Below are 22135 nucleotides of genomic sequence, written 5' to 3'. Positions count from 1 at the left end.
GGGGGAGAGAAGGGAAGCAAGACTCAGTCTTTTCAGTTGGAAGATAAGGTGAGGAATACAATCTGTTAAACATAAGAGAACATGGCTTTTGTAAGGAGATAGAATGTCTTACTAATTTCCTCAGGCTTTTTCCCTGAACAGTAATTCACTGAACATTGGAAAGGCAGTGAGGGGGTAGGGGAGAGGAGGAAGAGAGACTGTTATTTCTATAACTTTATTTTCATTGCTCGATTTGATTGGAATGCTATTGGGGAATTACTTGCGGTGGGGTCAGTAGAGTATGGGCGGGAGGCCTAGGGAATTCTATTCCTATCGTGTGTTAATCATTCAAGTTTTAGTGGCTACAGTTGTGGAGGCAGCCTGAAACTGAAGCTGAGAAAAGGGGATTTAAAGGGAGCTTGGTATGTGGGGGCAGCAGGGGTAGGGAACCAAGAGCCACGGTTTTGTCAGCACAAAATTAACTTCTTGTGTGGCTGGTAGGTCCCCGTCCCCTAACCCCCCCAACCCTTTCTGTGTCCTTTTAGTCAGTATTGCCCCCTAAAACAGACTTGACCCACATAGATAATCTTGCTGACTGCCAGGTGTTATCTTGACAATTAATGTTTAATAGAGACTTCCTTCCATGAAAGGGAGGTGATGACAAGGGAAAATTGCTAAGCATTTGGGGAGCTTCCTCAACCTTGCACAACTGCACTAGGCTTATGAAATGCACCAACCTTACTGCACAATACTTTGTGTTTTGTGTGTTTGCAACTTTAGAATGTTCCATGCCATAAAGTAATGGAATTATTATAAAAACACAGTGCATAACAATATAGGAATTCGTATCAGTCATTCATCGAGGTATCATCAAACCACCTACCTCCTAACCCATTAAATATCACTGAATCAGTGGTTTCTAAAATATGATTTCCCTCTTCTTGCCCCCAAAGACATTCTTGGGAAACCTAACTATAGTAGCGTTAGAGCAGAACCGGCTGTTCTTTGGAGCCTTAGGTTAAAGTCTTTATTGTTGGCCTCGGCCATAGGTGAAGCCAGTTTTTATCCTGAGACTTCTCTATTCCTAACTGTTCAGTGTCATTCTGTTCAACACGCCTTATAGGTCCTGGAATTGCATCCACTGTAAAAACCGGTGAAGAGCTTGGTTTCGTGGTTGATGCCAAGACTGCTGGGAAAGGTAAAGTGACATGTACTGTTCTGACCCCGGATGGCACAGAAACTGAAGCGGATGTTATTGAAAACGAGGATGGGACGTATGATATTTTCTACACTGCTGCAAAGCCGGGAACCTATGTTATCTATGTTCGCTTTGGGGGAGTGGATATTCCCAACAGCCCATTCACCGTCATGGTAAGACAAAGTCTTGAACTGAATTTCTTAAATAGTATTTAACTTTTTAAATACAGATAGCTATTATCCTTAGACTGTCAGGTTAAGGGAGTGGGTATAGTGTTGAAAGCCAAGAATTGAGGAAAACTGCAATTTGAATGTCATCTTGAACAAGGGACTCACCTTTGGGGTAAAAGAACTCAAAGATGGAAATTAAGTAGAAACCAAATAAAACTAATTATGACACACCTCTACAAAATGGGGAATTCTTTTTGAGTTAGGACACCTACTGCCAAACAACAAAATGGCAAACTAGCATGAGAGGGCCATTCCAGTAAAGGTATCCTGTAGACACAATTGCAATCAGGGATGGATGGGTATCATTGGTCCCCCATAAAGCACTAAGCTTATTGCTGACTCATAGTTCATTTTTTAAAAAAGGCATTTAAATTCTCACATACATGATGGTGCCACTCCTAGGTCAACTCACTTCTCATGTGCCTAGCTGTAGCTAATGCTGTGGTATTAATAGCAGCAGCATTTATTGAACATATATTGGGTATGATACATGTACTAGAATTGGGAAATGTAGAATAACAGTGACATGCTCCCTGCCACAAGGAGTTTACATTCTTAGTGGGGCAGACACATCTGAAAATTTTGACAAGGTATCCTGTCACATTGTACCCTACAAACTTTCAGAACTGTGGTTTACTACAATTGAAGGGTACAATTGAAGAAAGTAGGTACTAGTGCCATGTAATATTTAGTATAACCTTCCTTTACTCTTAATTTCCCCCTTCCCTCCCCGCTGCCCTGCCCCCCCCCACCCCCCCAATCTTGGAGAAAATGGTACCAGCACCAAGTGTTTTCTATTGGGAAATCTGCCTCTGATTGCAATACTGTTTTTTCTAAATACTGTGCCTTGTAAAAAAAAAAAAAAAAAAGGTTTTCCTTTTTGTTTTTTAAAAAAAGTCTGCAAAGTCAGGTTTATCCACATTCTTTTGTTGCATCTGACCCAAGATTTAGGAACCCTTATATGCCTCAACTCTGTGGAAGTTTTACATTTTGAATTCTTTTTCTAGCAGTGAAATGTTGTATGAAAGGCTGTCTTTGTCACAAGTGATATGTTTAGCTTGAGGAAATGTATGTGCTACAGCTGACTTGAGCTACTAATGAAAGTACTCAGTTTGCCTGTAGCAGGGAACTCCCATTATAAGGAAAGATCTGTATTCTCTATAGTATGTGTGCCTTGACTGATATTGTACATATGTGCATAATCATTACTTCTGATTTTTGCATTGCATTCTCTCAAGATTTGGAATGCATGGTCTGAAACATTCCCAAGTTCCTTAACAACATTTTATTCAAAATTCACGGTGAAACCACACATTATGGAAGAATTGAGCCTATATGCCAATGGATAGGATCTTGCCAGTAATCTATTAGATCAGATCATAATAGTGTAAATTGAGATGAAATAGCATCTAAAACTGCAGACCCCAATCCAGCAGTCCAGCTTGATACACAGGTGACCTACTGAGTCCTAAAACAACTCATGATTATTGTTAAGAACTCTTAGGAAAAGGACAAACTCTGTCATACTGAGACCATGGTTAGAAAACAAGAATGGAATTCTTGGATTGAAAATTTGAAAAGTGAGGTGCTATAGAGCATAAACACTCCTAATGTCATTCCTATTAGGGTACCCTTCTTGTTCCTAGTTACAGAAAAATTCACACTCTATTAAAAGCTTTGTTATCCAGAACCTTTCCAACTGTAAAACTCTACTAACCACCACTTGGGAGACTTCCTCTGCAAGAACAATCCTGGAAGATTTTGCTCCGTGGGGGAGAGGGAGTTTCTAATGTTTGAATTCTCAATTAGTGAATTTAGGCAGTCCCCTTCGGCACCTGAACCCCCACTCTCCACTGATGCCTATTTCTTGGGTTTCAGAGCTATCAGAGGCTTTCTCTGAGGCTTTCTGTACAAATTCTTCCCAGAATTCTAGCAGGGTTGCCTTAGGCAGCCAGGATTTGCTGCCCTGCTAATTTGAAAATGGTCTTCTCTGGCATCTTCAGTTTGAGGTTTTCTCCTAATCTGGCCAAACTCTTCTGGGTGTTCCTGCAAACCACAGGTACCACAGACAGTGAAAAATTTATTTGGGCCAATGTGGAACCCATAGTCCTTGCAGCACAACAAAGGACAGCCTGTGTGCCTGGTGCAGGCATGTTGATAGCCCCTGGTGTTTTTTGTTCTTGCCTCCTTGTCTCAAGAGCCTTATAAGGCTCCTGTGTGAAAAGAGCCACTCCCTCACTGCCCCTACACTTTGATTCCCATTTTTCAGCTGCAGTGCAGCCCTCTTTGAATGGAAGCGTGGTCAGAATTCACTATTGCTTCTCATAGGCTGTCCAGAGGGGTGGTGCTCAGCGCTTAATGAACACTCTTGCCATTAAACCCTCTGACTGGGCAAAGACCCTTAAGCAGCTCTGGCTCTTAACTAGAATTGTTAACTAATTGGCCACTGGAATGCTGGATAACAAACCTTATGCTGTATTAAACCCTGGAACCCTTAGCGTGGCAGGCTCTGTCCATCACTTCATGTTGAGTATTACCATGTACCATACTAAGCATTTGGGAGAGTACATCAGAAGCAAGACGAGCATTACCTGCCCTCAGAAAGCTCCCAATATAATCTCTAAAATAAAATTCTAATCCTCGAAGGGCTGGGCATGAAGTTGGGTAAGGAAGAAATCTACTTTTTTGTCATAATTTTTGCTCTCTGATGAACAGTTGTAACTTTTCTAGTATGACACCCAATTAATTTCTGTTTGCCACTAACCAGGCTGCAGATGATGAAGTTGCAGTTATGGAGGAGGCACCGGTAAATGCATTTCTCCCTGGATACAATCCTTGGGTACACTTTTTTTACATTTCCATTTTCATTCAACTCTTCATTTCAGAAATGCTGCAGCCTGCTTCTTGGGATTGCTTGAGCCCTTGAGTTTTTCTGGTCACCCATTTCTCTCCAGTTGATCAGTAGCATTTAGATGGAGTAAAATTCTCCTGGGAATCTATCCTCATGGCATTTTAATACCATGCTATGTCATAACATTTCCTGAGTTCTCAATATATGTCTAATTACCCTAAGGCAATGTCTAGTCTTCATTTGAAGGGAAAGGTGAAAACTTGTGGGCCTCAGCAACTTTGCTTAGTCTAAGCCTGACTGTCTCTCATTAAAGAGAAACCAAATCTGCAAAAGTTATTTGCTGCTTTCTCTTTGAACCCTATCTGCCTCTTTAAAATGCACTTTCTTTTCCAGGCCACACGCAACTAAAACTTTTTTCAGATGGAGCCACTGGTGTCTCTTACTGTTTCATGTTTTTCTTAATTGTCTGTTGCTGTTTGAAAACTGCTGCAAATTTTGCAGTTGTTGATCCTTGTGAGCCCTGACCATTGGGCAAATGTGTTGGCTCCAAAATCCTTCGAGTTCTATACCCGACACTGAAGTGCTAATTTCAAGTGTTGGTCAGACTGCTGTTCTGAGTACAGTGATCAAAGTAAACTTAATTGGCTTGCGAAATTTCTAGCTACTTTGCCATGGTAGGTTCACAGGGAAATATCGCTGCTTCCCTAATCGACTGCATCCTGTTTTTAGGTGACTGAAGAAGCTTATGTCCCAGGCAGTGACGTGAATGGCTTAGGATTTAAACCTTTTGATATGGTCATTCCATTTGCAGTAAGGAAAGGAGAAATAACTGGTAAGCATGATTAATACATATATAGACTTTTTTTTGCTTCTTTCACATATTTAGATGCTACCATCTCAGCTTACCTTGGTGGTTTCTGGATCATAGCCAGGCTACTCCATGGTGGTATGGTTGGGTGAGTCAGTTGTAAGGTATTCTGTCTGACCCTGTCTGTCTGACAGTCTCTTTTTTCAAAGAAAGCCATGAATCAGCCTCTTTAGGATTGCCCTCACGCGAGCACTTGAACATACGTATCATTTGGCAGGTAGTAATCAGGAAAAGTTACTCTGAGAAAAGGCTCGTGAAGATGGGGATATCCAGCCTCAAAAACAGACCCAGGCCCTCTAAGGGACAAACATATTAGGTACCATCTTTGCACGTGGGCACACATGACATGGGGGGGGAGGTGTTGGTCATGCATTGGCCTTTTTCATTCACCTTCATACATGTGGGTTGGAGCTCACTTTCAGTAGTCACTTTTGGAAAGGGAGAATGGTTACAACTCAGCCAGAAATTCCTCGACTGTAAGCTCCTTGTGGGCAGGGAGTATGTCTACCAACTCTGTTAGATTGTACTCTCCCAAGTGCTTAGTACAGTGCTCTGCACTCAATAAATGATTGATTTGCACATAAGTGGAATCTACCCCCAGAAAAGCTTGCAAAAGCCCTCTTCCCACAGGATCTTGGTGAGATATTTAACACTAAAGTATTCTCCTTGTGCAGGTCTAAGTAGGTCTGAGATTGTGTATATCTGGCTGAAACTTGTATTGTCCCCCAAACTGCTTAGGGCTTTTGGATTTTATAATCAACAACAGCGTCTTGCACAGTCCTGTAGATTTCTGCACATGTATATATCATTAGACATTTGCTGTGGTCACACATTATGAAAATACAGCAGAAGCCTATTAGAGAACTTAAGTGTCAGTCCACATGTTTGGATGATCAGTCAATCATATTGGGCACTTGATGTGTGCGGAACACTGTACTAAGCGCTTGAGGAAAGTACAGTACAACAGTTGGTAAACCTGTCCCCTTCCCACAAGGAGAAGTCTAGAGTCTAGTGGGGAAGGCAGACATTAAAATAAATGGAAGAGTATAATGTGTACATAAGTGTTGTGGGGGTAAATAAAGATTACCAATCCAAGTGCTGGGGCGACGCTGAAGGGAGAGGGAGTAGGGAGAATGAGGGCTTGGTTGGTGAAGGCCTCTTGAAGATGTGATTTTCTTTTTAATAAGGCTTTGAAGGTGGGAAGAGTGATCCTCTGTCAGATATGGGGTTGGGGCAGAGGACACTATGTGGAACTGGATGTGGGCAAGGGGGGTGGTGCGACCTAAACCTAAAGTCTATTTTTAAGGGTATCTTTAACCAGAGCTTCAAGGAAAGTCGGCATCATCCTCCTAAAGGTGTGTTCAGTTGTATCTATTGAACTTCATAGGTGAAGTCCACATGCCTTCTGGAAAGACTGCTAGCCCAGAAATTGTGGACAACAAAGATGGTACAGTGACTGTTAGATATGCTCCTGTTGAGGTTGGGCTGCATGAGATGCACATCAAATATATTGGTAATCACATCCCGGGTAAGTTGTAGGAGGTCTGTTACTTAGAATACTACTCATGCTTTGTCATATTCCCCTGTGCACTGAATATCTTGAAACATTGAATTCTATGGGAGGTTTTGTCTGGGGTGTAGATGAATCTGAATGATTTCCAAGTGAAATATTTTTACAGTTGAAGTGTGAGAAGTAGATTTCTAGGACTTGCACCGGTATTTAAACTTTATAAATAAGCACCAACAAAATTTGGAAAAGAAAACTGATATCTGCATGAAACAGAAGAGTCGAGCTGTATGCCCCAGCTGACTTCCAACAAGACATCACAATGAAGTGTTTGATTTCACAGTAAAGACCACTTAGAGTTGCCTTTGTTTATCTTTTTCACCATGCTGAGCATGACCAAAGGTCAAATTGTAGGAAAAAGTGAGAAGCAAGGGACTTTCCAGAATAGCCGACAGACACTTGGGGGAGGGGGAGAGGGTGAATAGAAGGGAAGGGTTTTCTTTCTGTGGCAATACTCCCAAACACAAGTACTTCACTAAAATTGATGGTTGTAATAGATCCTTAGCAGGAGAGTGACCTGATATCTGGCAGGTCATCTGGCATTTTATGCCCTCTTGAAATTCCAACCTTTCAAAATCTAGGAGCAGGAGAGTTATATCCTGTCTCTGTATTATTCCTTGACTAGTGTAAACAAAGCCTAGTTCTCTCAATTGTGCTTCAGAAGATTCAAAGTAGAACCCCTTGATGCTATAGGATTATGCATCCATGGTAGAGCAACATGAGATTGTAAAGCTAGTGAATTGAAATAGAAAAACAGATATAAAATATACTGATGTGCCTATTTTGTACATTTCAAGAGAGCCCCCTCCAGTTCTACGTCAACTACCCAAACAGTGGAAGTGTATCTGCTTTTGGTCCTGGTCTCGTGTATGGTGTGGCTAACAAAACCTCCACCTTCACCATAGTCACAGAAGATGCAGGAGAGGGTAAGACTTTACATAATTAAGCTCCATGAACATTTGACTTTTCAATTACCAACATCATTTGGGCATGTCATATTTCCTCCTGTCTTCAGGATAGGTACATCTGGATGACCTGCTAGCACTTTAAAATTTAACATGGCCAAAAAGCAGCATAGCCTAGTGGAAAGAGCCCTGGTCTGGAAGTCAGGAAACCCAGCTTCTAATCCCAGCTCTGCCACTTGCCTGCTTTGTGACCTTAGGTTAGTCACTTCAGGGGAAGCAGCATGGCCCATTAGCAAGAGCCCAGACTTGGGAGTCAGAGGTTGTGGATTCTAATCCCGGCTCTGCCATTGTCTGCTATGTTCCCTTGGGCAAGTCGCTTCGCTTCTCTGTGCCTCAGTTCCCTCATCTGGAAAATGGGGAGTGAGACTGTGAGCCCCATGTGGGACAGGGACTGTGTCCAACCAGATTGCCTTGTGTCTACCCCAGCGCTTAGAATAGTGTTTAGCACATAAGTAAGCGCTAAACAAATACCATTATTATTATAATTACTATTACTTCACATCTCTGTGCCTCAGTTCCCTCATCCATAAAATAGGGATTCAATACACGTTCTTTCTCTGACTTAATAATAATAATAATAATGTTGGTATTTGTTAAGCGCTTACTATGTGCCGAGCACTGTTCTAAGCGCTGGGGTAGACACAGGGGAATCAGGTTGTCCCACGTGGGGCTCACAGTCTTAATCCCCATTTTACAGATGAGGGAACTGAGGCCCAGAGAAGTTAAGTGACTTGCCCACAGTCACACAGCTGACAAGTGGCAGAGCTGGGATTCGAACTCAAGAGCCCTGACTCCAAAGCCCGTGCTCTTTCCACTGCACCATGCTGTTAGACTGTGAGCCCTATGTGGGACCTGATCATCGCATAACTACCGCAGCACTTAGTACAGTAATTGACACATAGTAAGCGTTTAAATAGTATCATCATTATTATTATTCTCTGTACTTGTTTTCTCATCTGTAAAATGGAAATTATTCTTCCTCCCCTTTAGACAGTGGGCCTCATTGTGGGACAGGGACTGTCTTACCTGATTAACTTGTATCTACTCCAGTGCTTGGCACATAGTAGATACTTAATGAATGCCATTATTTAACTGAACTCCATTTTCCATCCTAAATCAACTGCACTTCCTAACTTTCCTGTCATTGGCAACGCAATCATTGTCTCTGCCTCAAATGCTTGCTAGTTTGGTCTCATTTTTACTCTGAGTGTCTCAATCCTGCCAGTTCCTTATCTATAGTTCACTAGGGTTTTTTTGTTGTTGTTGTTATTATTCTACTTCACTGGGGCCTCTGGTTTGGGATCCTCCTCCTCTAGCATAATGACTGCTTTCCCAGTATATTTTTATTGGCCCCTGAAAACAGAACAGAGGCTAACCACATATAGAGAATAGGTGATGATGTAGTCACTGTGACCTATATGCAGTAAGAAATGAACCTTCTGGTGCAGCTCCTAGCTACTATTACTTACACAGAAAAAAATGTAGTTATGTGTGAAATGTTGTAAGTAGGGCCCTGTGACATCGACTTGATAAGTAGGCTGTAACTCTTATAGTGACTAGAAATGTCTTTCTATTTAAGTTTAGCTTGGACTAAACATAATCGTAATTATAAAGTATGATCTCAGTTGCTTCTTTCACCTTGTCATTTTTACCTGATCGAAAAATGCTTAAACCAGAATTTTACAAGCATATTGTTTCTGAAAGAGATGTCTCCCTCTCCCCCACTCCCTCCCTCTGTCTTTCTTTCTCTCTGACAGGTGGACTTGACTTGGCTATTGAAGGACCTTCCAAAGCAGAGATTAGTTGCATTGATAACAAGGATGGCACCTGCACGGTGACCTATCTGCCGACCCTTCCGGGTGACTACAGCATACTGGTCAAGTACAATGACAAGCACATTCCTGGCAGCCCATTCACAGCCAAGATCACAGGTAGGGAAGTGGCTGATGGATCTTGCACTTAGTATCCTGTATAATTCAGAATGAATCATCTGTATAAAAACCACCAGAGAAGAGCCAATCATAAGCATAGTGACAATCACAATGCCTTAGTTAAGACTGGGAATATTTGTGGAAATTTGGAAGATGAAGCAGGAACCAGGTGTTGTTTTGCATGTTAACATCCAGCAGATAGTACTTTTTATCTTGTGGGTGGGTATGTGCCCATTTCTGAAGCTTTCTTATTCAGATCTAGTATGCAAGGTTCTAAGACCTCAGCATCTTGTGCAGGACTGTATTAATGTCAATCTGTAACATGCAGGAATATAAAAAATCATGAAGTGTAACTTCAATTTTAATAGCACAGGTATCTTGTCCCCATATCCTTGTAAAATTTCCCATACATTAATTTCATAGGGCATTTTAACTGTGTGCGTGTGGGTGCACGCATGTATAGTAAAGTTAATGCAATAAGTGATCTGAGTTGGCAATCTCTCTAGATGACAGCAGGAGATGTTCCCAGGTGAAGCTAGGCTCTGCTGCTGATTTCCTGCTTGATATCCAAGAAACTGATCTTAGCACGTTGACAGCCAGTATTAAGGCCCCGTCTGGCCATGATGAGCCTTGCCTCCTAAAGAGACTACCTAATAACCATATTGGTAAGTAAGAAGCCAGGTCCTAGCTACAAATTTGGTAATTTCTCAGTTTTTCCACCCAATGAGGCAGATGAAGTCTGTTTTACAAGCTCTCCTGCTGTTCTTGATTTAGTTAAAAAAACAAAACAAAAAAAAAAAACCCAAACCAAAAAACTTGTTGTTGTTCCCTGACAGGCATTTCATTCATCCCACATGAAGTGGGTCAGCACGTAGTCAGCATTAAGAAGAATGGCAGCCATGTGCCCAATAGTCCTGTGTCCATCATGGTGGTTCAGTCAGAAATTGGAGATGCCCGTAGAGCTAAAGTCTCAGGCCAGGGCTTGACTGAAGGGCGTACTTTTGAGATGTCAGATTTCATCGTTGATACAAGAGATGCAGGTAAGAGAGGTGCTGCTCCTTCAGGACCCCTGTTGGGGAGGCACATTTTGAGGCGTATTTTTCCCCTTAAACTTCCCCCTCCCTTCTATCAATAGCCCCCTATTTCAAAGATTGACAGATAAGGCCATAAGCTCCAAGGTCCCGTTAGGGCAATCCTGAAGAGGCTGATTTGTGGCATGCTTTGGAAAAAAAGGTTGAACTGTCCTCTGCTATCTGATCTCAAGTTTCTTAAAAGTAGGAGCATCTTCCCTGTTCCATTTTTGACTTGCTGTTTGACTTTAGGCTGGCTTTTACCGAAGTACTGCCTCAGGTTGAGGACTGTGTCTCTAGTTGCCGTCAAGAAGTAGGATGGAGAGGAAGCGGTTAAAGAGTGGAACTACTTACCAGTGCTGTAGTTGCACTGCTTTCTCCCAGCAGGACCAAGCCTGTGGCTCATTGGTATGAGACCAGTTTGCCCAGATAAGCCACACCTGCTGGCATGTAATCAGTCAGTGGTATTTATTGAGCACCTAATGCATGTAGGGCACGGTACTAAGCATTTGGGAGAGTAAAGCGCATATTTTGTAGACATGTTCCCTGCTCACAGAGAGCTTACCGTCTGAAGGGGGAGAATATATTACTAAGCTAGCAATCTGCAGAGTTCACATCAAAGATTATGAGGCCTTGCTTGGGAACCCAGTCCATCACCCAACTCACTCTTTTGTGTTTAAACTTTCAAAGACTACTGAAGGCAAGATCAAGGTTTAAGTGTCACTGTGAAAAGCAACCCTTTTTCTGGTTCTAGGGTATGGTGGCATATCTCTAGCAGTTGAGGGGCCCAGCAAAGTCGACATTCAAACAGAAGATCTGGAGGATGGAACCTGCAAGGTGTCATACTTCCCAACGGTACCGGGTATTTATATTGTGTCTACCAAATTTGCGGATGAACATGTGCCAGGTATGAGCCAATTTTCCTAGCTTTTTGAGTAGTATGTGGAAATTGTGTTGGATGGTAAGCAGCCCTCACCATGCCACGTCAAATATGCAGGCTCATAAGAATTTTCCATGATACTTCTAGGTAGCCCATTTACGGTGAAAATAAGTGGAGAAGGAAGGGTCAAGGAGAGCATCACTCGCACAAGCCGGGCTCCCTCTGTAGCAACAATTGGGAGTATATGTGATCTTAATCTGAAAATTCCAGGTAAGTCGCAGAACTGATTTCTTAGAGCCACAGTATTTCCTGGAATTTCTGAGATTAAATAATCTGAAGGCTTCCACAACCATCGTGGAACAGTAGTAATAATAGAAGTAAGTACTTGGGTGCAGAGCTCTGTACCAAGTGCTGGGAAAGAATAACCAGGTTGGGGCCCTCGGAGGATTCACCATCTAAAAATGTAAGGGAGAAGAGGGAACTGGTGACAGACATATAAGGAGTGATGAATAGAAACGGGAAAAGAGTGTTGGAAATTCTGTTGCTTGTCTTCCTTTAGAATGAGCAAGCTGCAGAGGAGTTAGTGAGTTAGTCATATTTATTCGTTCAATCGTATTTGAGTGCTTACTGTGTGCAGAGCACTGTAATAAGCTCTGTGGAGAATACGATATAATAGACACATTCCTTGCCCACAGTGAGCTTACAGTCTCGTTACGGGGGAGGCAGACGTTAATAGAAATAAATTACAGATCTGTACATAAATGCTGTGGGACTGTGAGGAGAGATGAATAAAGGGAGCAAGTCCAGAGCGATGCAGAAGGGAGTGGGAGAAGAGGAAAGGAGAGCTTAGTCTGGGAAGGCCTCTTGGAGGAGATGTGCCTTCAATAAGGCTTTGAAGTTGGGTAGAGACACCTAGAAAAACATTATTGGGTCATGGCTGGGATCCTCCTGACTTAATGTTGGTATTTGTTAAGCACTTACTATGTGCAGAGCACTGTTCTAAGTGCTGAGGTAGATAGGGGGTAATCATGTTGTCCCACATGAGGCTCACAGTCTTCATCCCCATTTTACAGATGAGGTAACTGAGGCACAGAGAAGTTAAGTGACTTGCCCACAGTCCCACAGCTGACAAGGGGCAGAGCTGGGACTTCTGCTTCCTCCTTTTCACCTTCCCAGACAAAAGGCTTCCCAACCCTGGCTGCCAAGGCCACCCACAGGTCTCCTAACTTCTCTGTGCCTCAGTGACCTCATCTGTAAAATGGGGATTAAGACTGTGAGCCCCACGTGGGACAACCTGATTCCCCTGTGTCTACCCCAGTGCTTAGAACAGTGCTCTGCACATAGTAAGCGCTTAACAAATACCAACATTATTATTATTATTACATTTCTGCCACCACTCTGGCTGGTGGCCCTGTAATGACATCACTGGGGATCATCTGACAGGGGATCTGCACTAGATGCCCCAACTTTAGTTAATGCAGCCCCAGCCACCCCAATCTTATTGAGGTTATTGTGGAAGTGTCACACTGTCTGGTTTTCCTCTTTCTTGTTGGAGTGGTGCAAGGCAGTTCAGGTTGGAGGCGAAGGAGAAGCAATGTGGGTCCCTGGGGAGGCAGCATTGCAATCCAGTAGAGGGCCCTGGACACATGTATGGGAAGGTGACAGGATTCCCTGGTTTTACTCTGACATGGGGAGAGGGGGAGCATGCTGCTGCAGCTTAACTCCCCATGGCACAGCATGCTTAGGGCATGGGCATGTCAGAAACAGGAACCATGGGAGTCATTGGGGTGGGGGGGAAGCAGGGTTCCCAGTGGGATTTGTTCTGCTGTCAAGGTCATGGCGGAAAGTCCCGTATACAGATGAGTTCTTATGCCAGTCTTTGAAGTTGAAATGGGAATAAGTACCCTGAGAAATCAGGTTACAAAGGTGTTTTCATCTTACTCCTTTATAGATTGAACTGACTGGGTAAAACCTTGTACTGATGCTTACTACTCTTCGAGTCGTAGCGGGTACTCATGAGGTTGCAAAGACATTAGTATTCTGAACAACTGTGAGATGGCTAATTGTTCTAAATATGTTCAGAGCAAACTAAATGAGATTCTAAATGACTTTTCACATTTGAATCTCCAAAAGAACATATTTGTCTGAATTCTATAACCTTCCTTCAAATCCTGAATGGTTACTAGTCTGGTATGTAAATGTGAATAGTTAATGTCAAAGCAGAATTACTCTTTGCTCTTCTTTCTTTTCCTCCTCTCATTTTCCTAGTTACTTTGGTTCCATATGGCCTTTGGGAGAAACTTTCCCACTTCTTTTGACAATCTAATTACCCTTTTCCATCTGTTGAATGAAAGAAATCGCACCTGTGATGTCCTCGATACCGTGATTGTGTGGATGGATCAACTAGTCTGCCAACATCCCCTGCATCCCCACCTTCTGTCCTTGGGGTTAGGAGCATGAATTTCTCGGCACAGGTTCTGTAGGAATGCAGGGTGTAGCTTGACAATGGTTGTATGTGATTTATCTACTTTAAATTGCCCAGCATGCTTTCTGTGATGCCTGTCTGTTCATATGGTGGACACTAATGTTCACCATAAGCAAGCGCTTTATTTTAGAAATGGATTCACTTCACCCCCCTCCTGCTGCATCTCCCAATATTGGTGGCAATATTGTCATTTCCATAACTTCAAATAATTTGCTCACTGGTATTGTCATACTTGACTTTCCTTGTCCCTTTGAGGCAGACCTGTGTTCTCTCTTTCTTCCCCCCTCAGAAATTTCCTGATCTTTTAACTGTGAGAAACAATGAGAGCGTGTTCTCTTCCTGCTCAACTATAAAGCTCCTACTAGCAAATTCCCAAATGGTTTGTCTCATTTTTCACTTAGGATAGGAAATATGAAGTTGGGACTTATTTTCTTCATATTCTCTAATGTTTTTAAGCCTTTTGCTCGGCATTGCCGCTCTGTTGGGAGTGCTGTAGGAGTGGTGCTCCTGGTGGGCTGGAAAAAAATAAGCTTTTGACTGATTTTTCAGGCTTCTGTTTGCTTTGCATTGTAAGGTGGCTTTGGGTATAAGAGCTAAAATGATCAAGATGAAGGGTTTTTTTTTTTGTTTTGTTTTGTTTTTTGTGAGATTAGAGTAAGGGGCACAGAGAGACTGAGCCTAAATACAGAATTTCCAATCTTGGCTTGCATTTCATTTCTGATGCTGCACATAATGCTGAGTAGCTGCTCATTTTCTGACTCTTGTTTTCCTTGTTTAGAAATTGATAGCGGGGAGATGTCTGCTCAGGTCACCAGCCCCTCTGGCAGAATAACAGAAGCAGAAATAGTTCCCATGGGAAAGAGCTCTCATTGTGTTCGTTTCATCCCGGAAGAGATGGGCGTTCATACAGTGGCTGCAAGATACCAGAACCGGCATGTTCCAGGCAGCCCATTTCAGTTCACAGTTGGACCTCTTGGTGAGGGGGGTGCTCAGAATGTCCGAGCTGGAGGGCCAGGCCTTGAGAGAGGAGAAGCAGGAGTACCAGGTAAGAATTCAAGAAAAAGGCAATTCCATTTGGACTCAAGCATGAATGCTTTACTCAGCACTGAGTAGTTCTAAAAAAAAAAAAAAAAATTAAATTTCTTTTGCCAGCTATCTCTTCTGGGAACATTTTGGTAACAGTGAGTGAACCTTCTTGAGAGCACTAAAGTTATATTTTAAAAAAACTGTGGTATTTAAGTGCTTACTGTGTGCCACTGTACTACTAATAATAATTATAGTATTTAAGTGCTTACTATGTGCCAAGCACTGTTCTAAGCGCTGGGGTAGTTACAAGGTAAACAGGTTGGACACAGTCCCTTTCCCACATGGGGCTCACAGTCGTAATCCCCATTTTCCAGATGAGGTATCTGAGAAACAGAGAAGTTAAGCAGCTTGCCCAAGGTCACACAGACAAGTGGCCGAGCTGGGATTAGAGCCTACGTCCTCTGACTCCCAAGTCCGTGCTCTTGCCACTGGGCCATGCTGCTTCTCTTAAGCACTGGGTGAGATACAAGATCATCAAGGCTCGCAGTCCAAGTCAGGGGAGAAGAGGGATTGAATCCCCATTTGACAGATGAGGAAACTGAGGCACAGAGTAGTTGACCTGCCCAAGGTTACAGAGGCCAGTGATGGGGCTGGGATTAGAACCCAGGTCCTCTGAAGCCTAGACCCGTGCTCTTTCCATAAGGCTGCACTGCTTCTTTCTAGCATAGTAGCATAAATGAATTGCATAAAGCATACAACTTGGAAACTGACCCCAGTGATTTTCCTTCCAGTGTAGTAGTAACTACCACTTTGTATAAGAATATAACCACTTGTATTCAACTTGTGAAACAGACGACTAAAAACTACTCATCCGATTGTAATGGCATTGATCGACTTCTCCTGTAGGTTCCATGTGCATGTATAAAACAGTAAAATGCAGGGGGGGCACAGAAAATTCAGTGAATTGCAGATTTAATTTTACTAAGAGGGGCCCAAAATAATTGAGTAGTAATTCTTTCCTGGTTACTAAATGTATGTGTTGTCCGTAGCTGAATTCAGCATATGGACCAGAGAAGCAGGAGCCGGAGGCCTTTCCATTGCCGTTGAAGGACCAAGTAAAGCAGAAATTGCATTTGATGACCATAAAAATGGATCTTGTGGTGTGTCTTACATTGCACAAGAGCCTGGTATGTACAGTTCCATGATGGGTTGGCACATTCTTTTGCTATGGCACGTTATTCAGTCAGAATCCTTGAAAATGATATGTCAGATGGCATTCTTAAATGTCTTTGGGAGAATCTGCCTGCTAGAATTACTACGTTGCCTAATCTGGTGAGTAAGGAGAGGAGTTGGGAGAGAGGGAGCTGGGATTTTTCCATAAAGCTGGGGAGCAAGGAACCCAGGATGATCACAGATTCCTCCAAAAATGAAGCATGATTAGGTGACCCCGCAGCTGATCCCCACAGCAGGGGGGGACCCCTCTGTGGCCTGCCACAGTTGGGTGAGGGGGCAAGGGTGAGGGTGTCTTCCAGCCAGTCATGGAGAGCTGCTGCCCATGTCGCCACTTTTCTACTTTGGGCAGCACTAACGGCAGCCCTCTGGTTCCCTCTCCTCCCGCAACCCAGTGGCAGGAGGGGAGGGAACTAGAGGGCTGCTGTTAGTGCTGCCCTAAGTAGAAAATCAATCCCCTGTTGCTGGGGTTCCTGTCTGTGGATATAATTGAGCGGGAGAAGTGGTGGCGGGCATTTTTTTGATTTAAAAATCAATTAAAATACACTGGTACTGGTGAGCCCAGCTTCTACCGCTCCTGCCCCGTTCTCTCCACTCCTCCCACCCTGGTACTATGGCTCTGCATCCTGAGGAGCCAGGGTGGCTGCAGAAGTGGAGAAACAGCAGCCCTGGCAATAGACCCCTCCCTCAGCAGGGACATTGGAACTGGGGACAGGAAAAGATATGCTTTTTGATTTTTTTTCCAGAAACGTTCTCTTCATCGCTAAGGTTTTAATAGTTTCAGAACCTCTTCGCAGGAACCAAGAAAAAACGTGGCTCACGTCAGCAGTGACCAATCAGAGGCGGCTCATAACCGTGCCATAAATTAACCCCTTCAACTGAGTGAAGGAAAGTCAGGGGCTCCTGGGACAGCTGTAGTCCAGTCAGAAGTAGCTTAGGTAGTCCCGATCCTTGTTGTGCACCCGGCTGTGCGAAGGGCCAAGCTGGGACTCCTCTTTGATTTGGATGAGACTTTAAATTTTACTCTATGCTTGATGACTATTTCACAACTTTTTTGTCTTTTAGGTGACTATGAGGTGTCAGTCAAGTTCAATGATGAACACATTCCAGACAGCCCTTACTTGGTTCCAGTTATCGCTCCTTCAGACGATGCTCGCAGACTCACTGTTATGAGCCTTCAGGTGAGACACAAGGAAACATCTGTGTAGCTGACCACATGCTGACTGATTAGGCCCTTGTTCTTGAGAGGCTCTAAATTCTACTCCAAACTTGGTTGGTTAGTCGGTAATCTGGTGAAAAGTTCTCTTCTAATGTGGAGGCTGCATTTTTACAAAACCCCTCATTTAGAATAACACTGTAGTACCCACCCATTCTCATGCTGTGCACATATTTTTTTGTGCAAGCTGTTTCTTCCAACACCACGACGCATTGTCAAAAAGGCTGAGGTTGTTGGATAAGCATTCTCTATTACCCTAGCAACATTTTAATCAAAATATGTTGTGAAAACACGCGTTATGGCAAAAATGAGTGTACTCTGTTTTGAGGAGGTAAGCTTTTTCCCATTGAAATGTCTGGAAAAGCACTTATGGCAGCCGAAATTCCCTTGATATTTTGGGCAGAAAGTTGGAAGTATGGTCCAGAAAAAACAAGGTCCCATTGATGAATACCTGCATAGTCAGTATTTCCAAATTATGTGAAGTTAATTCTTTGTGGGGCTTTTTTGTCTTGAGCCTTTTTGGTAAGTTCAGAAGTTCTGAAACCCTGGTAGGAAAACTTATAAATGATCCCTTAGGGGAGTGCGGGGGAGATGGTAAGGAATTGAGGAATTCTGTAAAGTTAGCTTTATTTCTGTTGAATTTGCTGAAGTCCATGTAAGGAAATGGAAATACCAGATTTGTTGAAATCAAGCCTTGCCTGAGGGTAACCAGTGTTCAAGGCTTGTATTAGTCCAAGTATTGGCACAAAATGAGTTTGGGGCATATTCCCGGAGTCCAATAAGCAAGTCTCTCTTGCAGGCCTTTTTTTTTTTTTTGGTACCAAATAGTAAATCCTTTTGACTTTGGCAGTGCCCAGTTGTTATACAAAAGCTGGTGCTGAGCTTTTTCCTGAAGAGCAATAGACAAATTTTAAGGCCCCCAGAGTAGACAAGCCAGTAAGAAACTTATGGGGCTGTACCAGTGGTGTAAAGCACTGGCTCAAATCTCTAAAGGCATTGTATTTAAACTCATTTTTTAAGTATTGTCCATGCACATGCTCCTGTTATTCCAGTAGGCAACTCTATTTAAAAGGAGCTTTTGTGTGACTTTAAACTATTTTGCAAACACAAATAACCCTTTGTTTAACTGTAACAATAGGGCAATTTCCACTCCTTTGTAGAAATTCTCATCAAGGGCACTAATTAGTCATTGTGGCAGTGATGATTTTCTTGTGTTTCATTTAAAGACTTTTTGACAGGAATTCATTTTGACTTGCTAAAACCTAGAGGGAGATAAAGTCCATTAAGGGCAAAAAACTGGAGGTTCTTGCATCTGCTTAATGTGGAAAATGCTAAAGGTCTTTTACTTCAGGGATGTGTTGGGAAGTTATTGGAATAGTTTATCTCCCTCTTCAGGATTTAGCAAGAAAAGACTTCAAGTAAGTTGTGTGCTGCAGTATATAATCAGCTCTTTCTTTAGGAACTTTCTCGTGACAGGTGGGTCATGAATATCACTTTTACCCACATGAAAAAGTGTGCCTGTTGACATTACCCTGTGTTAGGTCTGTTCTACATAACATTTGAATTATTGCCTCCCTGACATCATGTGGTATAAACATTTTGGAAAGTTATTTAGTCTTTCCTATGATTTCATTAGGTCTGCTCCTTAAACAAGGTACTCTTCTTCAGAATGAAATTCCTGGAAATCTTATGCACTTTCACAAATCTTAGTCACATCTTAGTCTCTCAACATCTCTTTGAGAAAGACGTCCTCTTACAGATGGGGAGACTGGCACATAATTGGTCAGTAAAGGAGCTGAAAAGTTAGGTTTCTGGTGCCCACGTTGGGCTGTTGCTAACTAGAACATCCTACTGTTTATTTTTACATTACTAAATGTTACTTCAAAGGAGTTACCCAGGAATTGATGATTAAAGAATGCTCCCAAAGCACTTTTTTAAAAAGTCACAAAATCCCCATATAGACGATTAGTTCCCCACTTAGCCAGTGAGTAAACTGCCTGAGGTGTCCAGTCCACTGAAGAATCAGGACCCAGAAAGGTATTTCAGTCTACAGTTGTGAGCATTTGTAGCCTATTTGGGTCCCAGCGACTTCAAAAGCAGATACATCCATAACATGGCTCCTGAAAGTGTTTTTCATGCCCTGGAACTGTGAATAGGATAGGTGGGAGGGAGGGTGGGCAGATCTGCCCTGGATCCTTTCCTACCCAGCAAGACTGTGTCTAGCCCACCCAAACACTGAATCTTTTTTTTTCCACTTTTACGACTAGCAGTATTAATGTTTAAAGGTGGTATAGTCCCTTCAAATGTCTTATGCAGTGTGGCCCATCATAATCTATTGGTTTAACTGCTCCTTACCAGGGTAGCTAGGAGGCCTGATAAGGAGTCTCTCAGACATCCCACTTAATGGATGCAGTCTCACCATCAGCAGCACCATCCTTGAACCAAAGGACATCTCTATTAGGACAGCTGTATTACTATGGCTACTGTTTAGACCCTTTCACAAGGGGGAGACTGTCCAAACACCCAAATCATACTGAGTTTTTGGTTCTGCCCAGCTGATCCTAATACTTCAGGTTGCATTGGCACTCATGCCAAGTTCTAATTTGCCCACTCCTGTGATTGCAAGACCTCCCCAATGGCTCTGGGCCACAGTACAGTAATAAACACTCTGCGGTTCACAACTGCGAGCCTTCTGGCCCTACCTATGAGATGTGATTAAATTCTTGATACCTATGGAGATAGAGCCAAGTGGCATTCACTTTTGCTAAAGGCAAGGTGTAATCCAAGTAAACCCAAGTGCCGAGAACTAATTCACTTTTATTGTGAAATAGAATGCAGCAAATGTGTTTGCTGGGTGGACTCTGGATTGAATTTTAGTGGGCCTCCCATTTCTATTGATTTTTTTTTCCCATTCATAGGGTGCACTCCAGGGGAAAACTATCAGTAGTGCAAAAGGCTGGGATTTCAAATCATTTAAGAGTTTACATCTGAAGTCACCATGCAAACAAGCCCTATGTAAAAACTCACACTCCTCATCCTTTTACTTGATGATAAAACCTCATGTGGAAAACTTTCATCCTCTGTTGTCAGGTGTTTCCTCAAAAAGTAGATGGAAAAATACATTTTTTGATCATCTTTTCACTCAAACTTCCATACTAAGCCAGTGTGTTCCAAACAATGTAGAAAGGAAACCTAAGGTGATAACCCATCTAATGTATTAAATTCTCAGGAGTCTGGATTAAAAGTTAACCAGCCAGCATCCTTTGCTATAAGACTGAATGGAGCAAAGGGCAAAATTGATGCAAAAGTTCACAGCCCCTCTGGAGCAGTGGAAGAATGCCATGTTTCCGAGTTGGAGCCAGGTAAGAGAGAATCTCTCAATAGTATATATTGAGAGCTGACTTTGGACAAAGATCATGTCTTCCAACTCTGCTGTACTGAACTCTCCCAAGCACTTAGTACATCTTGCACAAAGTAAAGAAAATGGAGTTTGGAGCTGTATGTAAAACAGGAATATGTGAAATTGAACTCTGGTATTAATGGGTAAGATTCAAGCCTATTTTGTGGTGGTAGTATATTTTGTCTTTTTTTTTTTATTAAGTCCATTTAGTATTCACCTTTTCTAGTACTTTGGAAAATGCTGAATTTAATTCATACTCACCCCAGAGCGCTACAATTAAACTGATTAAATTGAGATTCTGACTCTTCTTTAAGTGCTTTTAGTAGAGTTGAGACGAGTCACCTTGAAATCTGGCAATTATTGATTTTGAAGAGTATTTTATAGAGATCTTGCAATATGAATGCTCAGATAATGCTGAAATAGGTTATTTGACTCTGGTTTTGAAGAGAACCTATTAGGAGTCAGGTTAGACAGGTTCACATCAGGGGATCATGAATAATTTGGGCTTAAAGCTTGAAACAGTCCAAATCAGATGTTTTCAGAAGTTTGACACCGACCTTTAGGATGTTTGACTTGGACTTGCTTTCCCAAATTAGTGCCTTAGGTGTGTAACTTTATTTATTCATAGACAAGTATGCAGTTCGCTTTATCCCACATGAAAATGGAGTTCACACAATTGATGTGAAGTTCAATGGGAGCCATGTTGTGGGAAGCCCATTTAAAGTTCGAGTTGGGGAACCAGGACAAGGAGGAAATCCAACTCTTGTCTCTGCATATGGAGCTGGCCTAGAAGGGGGCACCACAGGTAAACAACTCCATGCAATACAAAGCTGCCGGTAGTGTTAAATGACTGACTTTTCTTCTAAAGAATCATAACCTTTGTCAGGAAGCAATTTTTTTTCCTTGGTGGAGTGAATCTGAAATTTTACCAATGAAATGCATGTTTCTTCTCAAAACTTAAAGGCCATAAAGCTATACTAGGGAGGATTTGACCAGGAACTGTTACATATAATGTAACTTGGCACTTTGCCTACAGGAACACATGATTAGATTAACAAGTCTATCTTTATATACCAATTAGTTCAGCTAGGAGGTCACTTGCCAGCTAAATACATTTCTGAAAACCACACACTTTCAACACATGCCCCCTTAATATAACTCCGGACTGATTACTGGTAGAAGGGTAGGACTTCTCGTTAAAGGCTATGGAAGGAATTACGGTTCATTCTTATGGGGCAA

The 22135-nt window shown here is 42.5% G+C and overlaps 1 protein-coding gene across 5 annotated transcripts in view; it reads left to right on the top strand.

Annotated features, from left to right (window-relative positions):
- FLNB (filamin B) overlaps positions 1–22135 on the top strand; it is a 132887-nt gene that overhangs the window by 95458 nt on the left and 15294 nt on the right. For 3 of the 5 annotated variants that reach the window (XM_029049951.2, XM_029049953.2, XM_029049954.2), the window contains 15 exons: positions 1103–1350; positions 4175–4246; positions 4988–5090; positions 6514–6654; positions 7491–7619; positions 9416–9589; positions 10096–10254; positions 10426–10629; positions 11414–11566; positions 11687–11809; positions 14803–15069; positions 16100–16237; positions 17346–17461; positions 20726–20858; positions 21525–21701. In XM_029049951.2, coding sequence (XP_028905784.1) covers positions 1103–1350; positions 4175–4246; positions 4988–5090; positions 6514–6654; positions 7491–7619; positions 9416–9589; positions 10096–10254; positions 10426–10629; positions 11414–11566; positions 11687–11809; positions 14803–15069; positions 16100–16237; positions 17346–17461; positions 20726–20858; positions 21525–21701 — 2337 coding nt within the window. The remainder of the gene's footprint in view (positions 1–1102; positions 1351–4174; positions 4247–4987; positions 5091–6513; positions 6655–7490; positions 7620–9415; positions 9590–10095; positions 10255–10425; positions 10630–11413; positions 11567–11686; positions 11810–14802; positions 15070–16099; positions 16238–17345; positions 17462–20725; positions 20859–21524; positions 21702–22135) is intronic. The other 2 variants (XM_029049952.2, XM_039910379.1) reach the window with 2 other exon arrangements.

The sequence above is a fragment of the Ornithorhynchus anatinus genome, chromosome X1 (genome assembly GCF_004115215.2).
Source record: "Ornithorhynchus anatinus isolate Pmale09 chromosome X1, mOrnAna1.pri.v4, whole genome shotgun sequence".
Taxonomy (NCBI): domain Eukaryota; kingdom Metazoa; phylum Chordata; class Mammalia; order Monotremata; family Ornithorhynchidae; genus Ornithorhynchus; species Ornithorhynchus anatinus.
The sequence above is the reverse complement of the archived record's forward strand: the minus strand, read 5'-3'. Positions and strand labels throughout refer to the sequence as shown.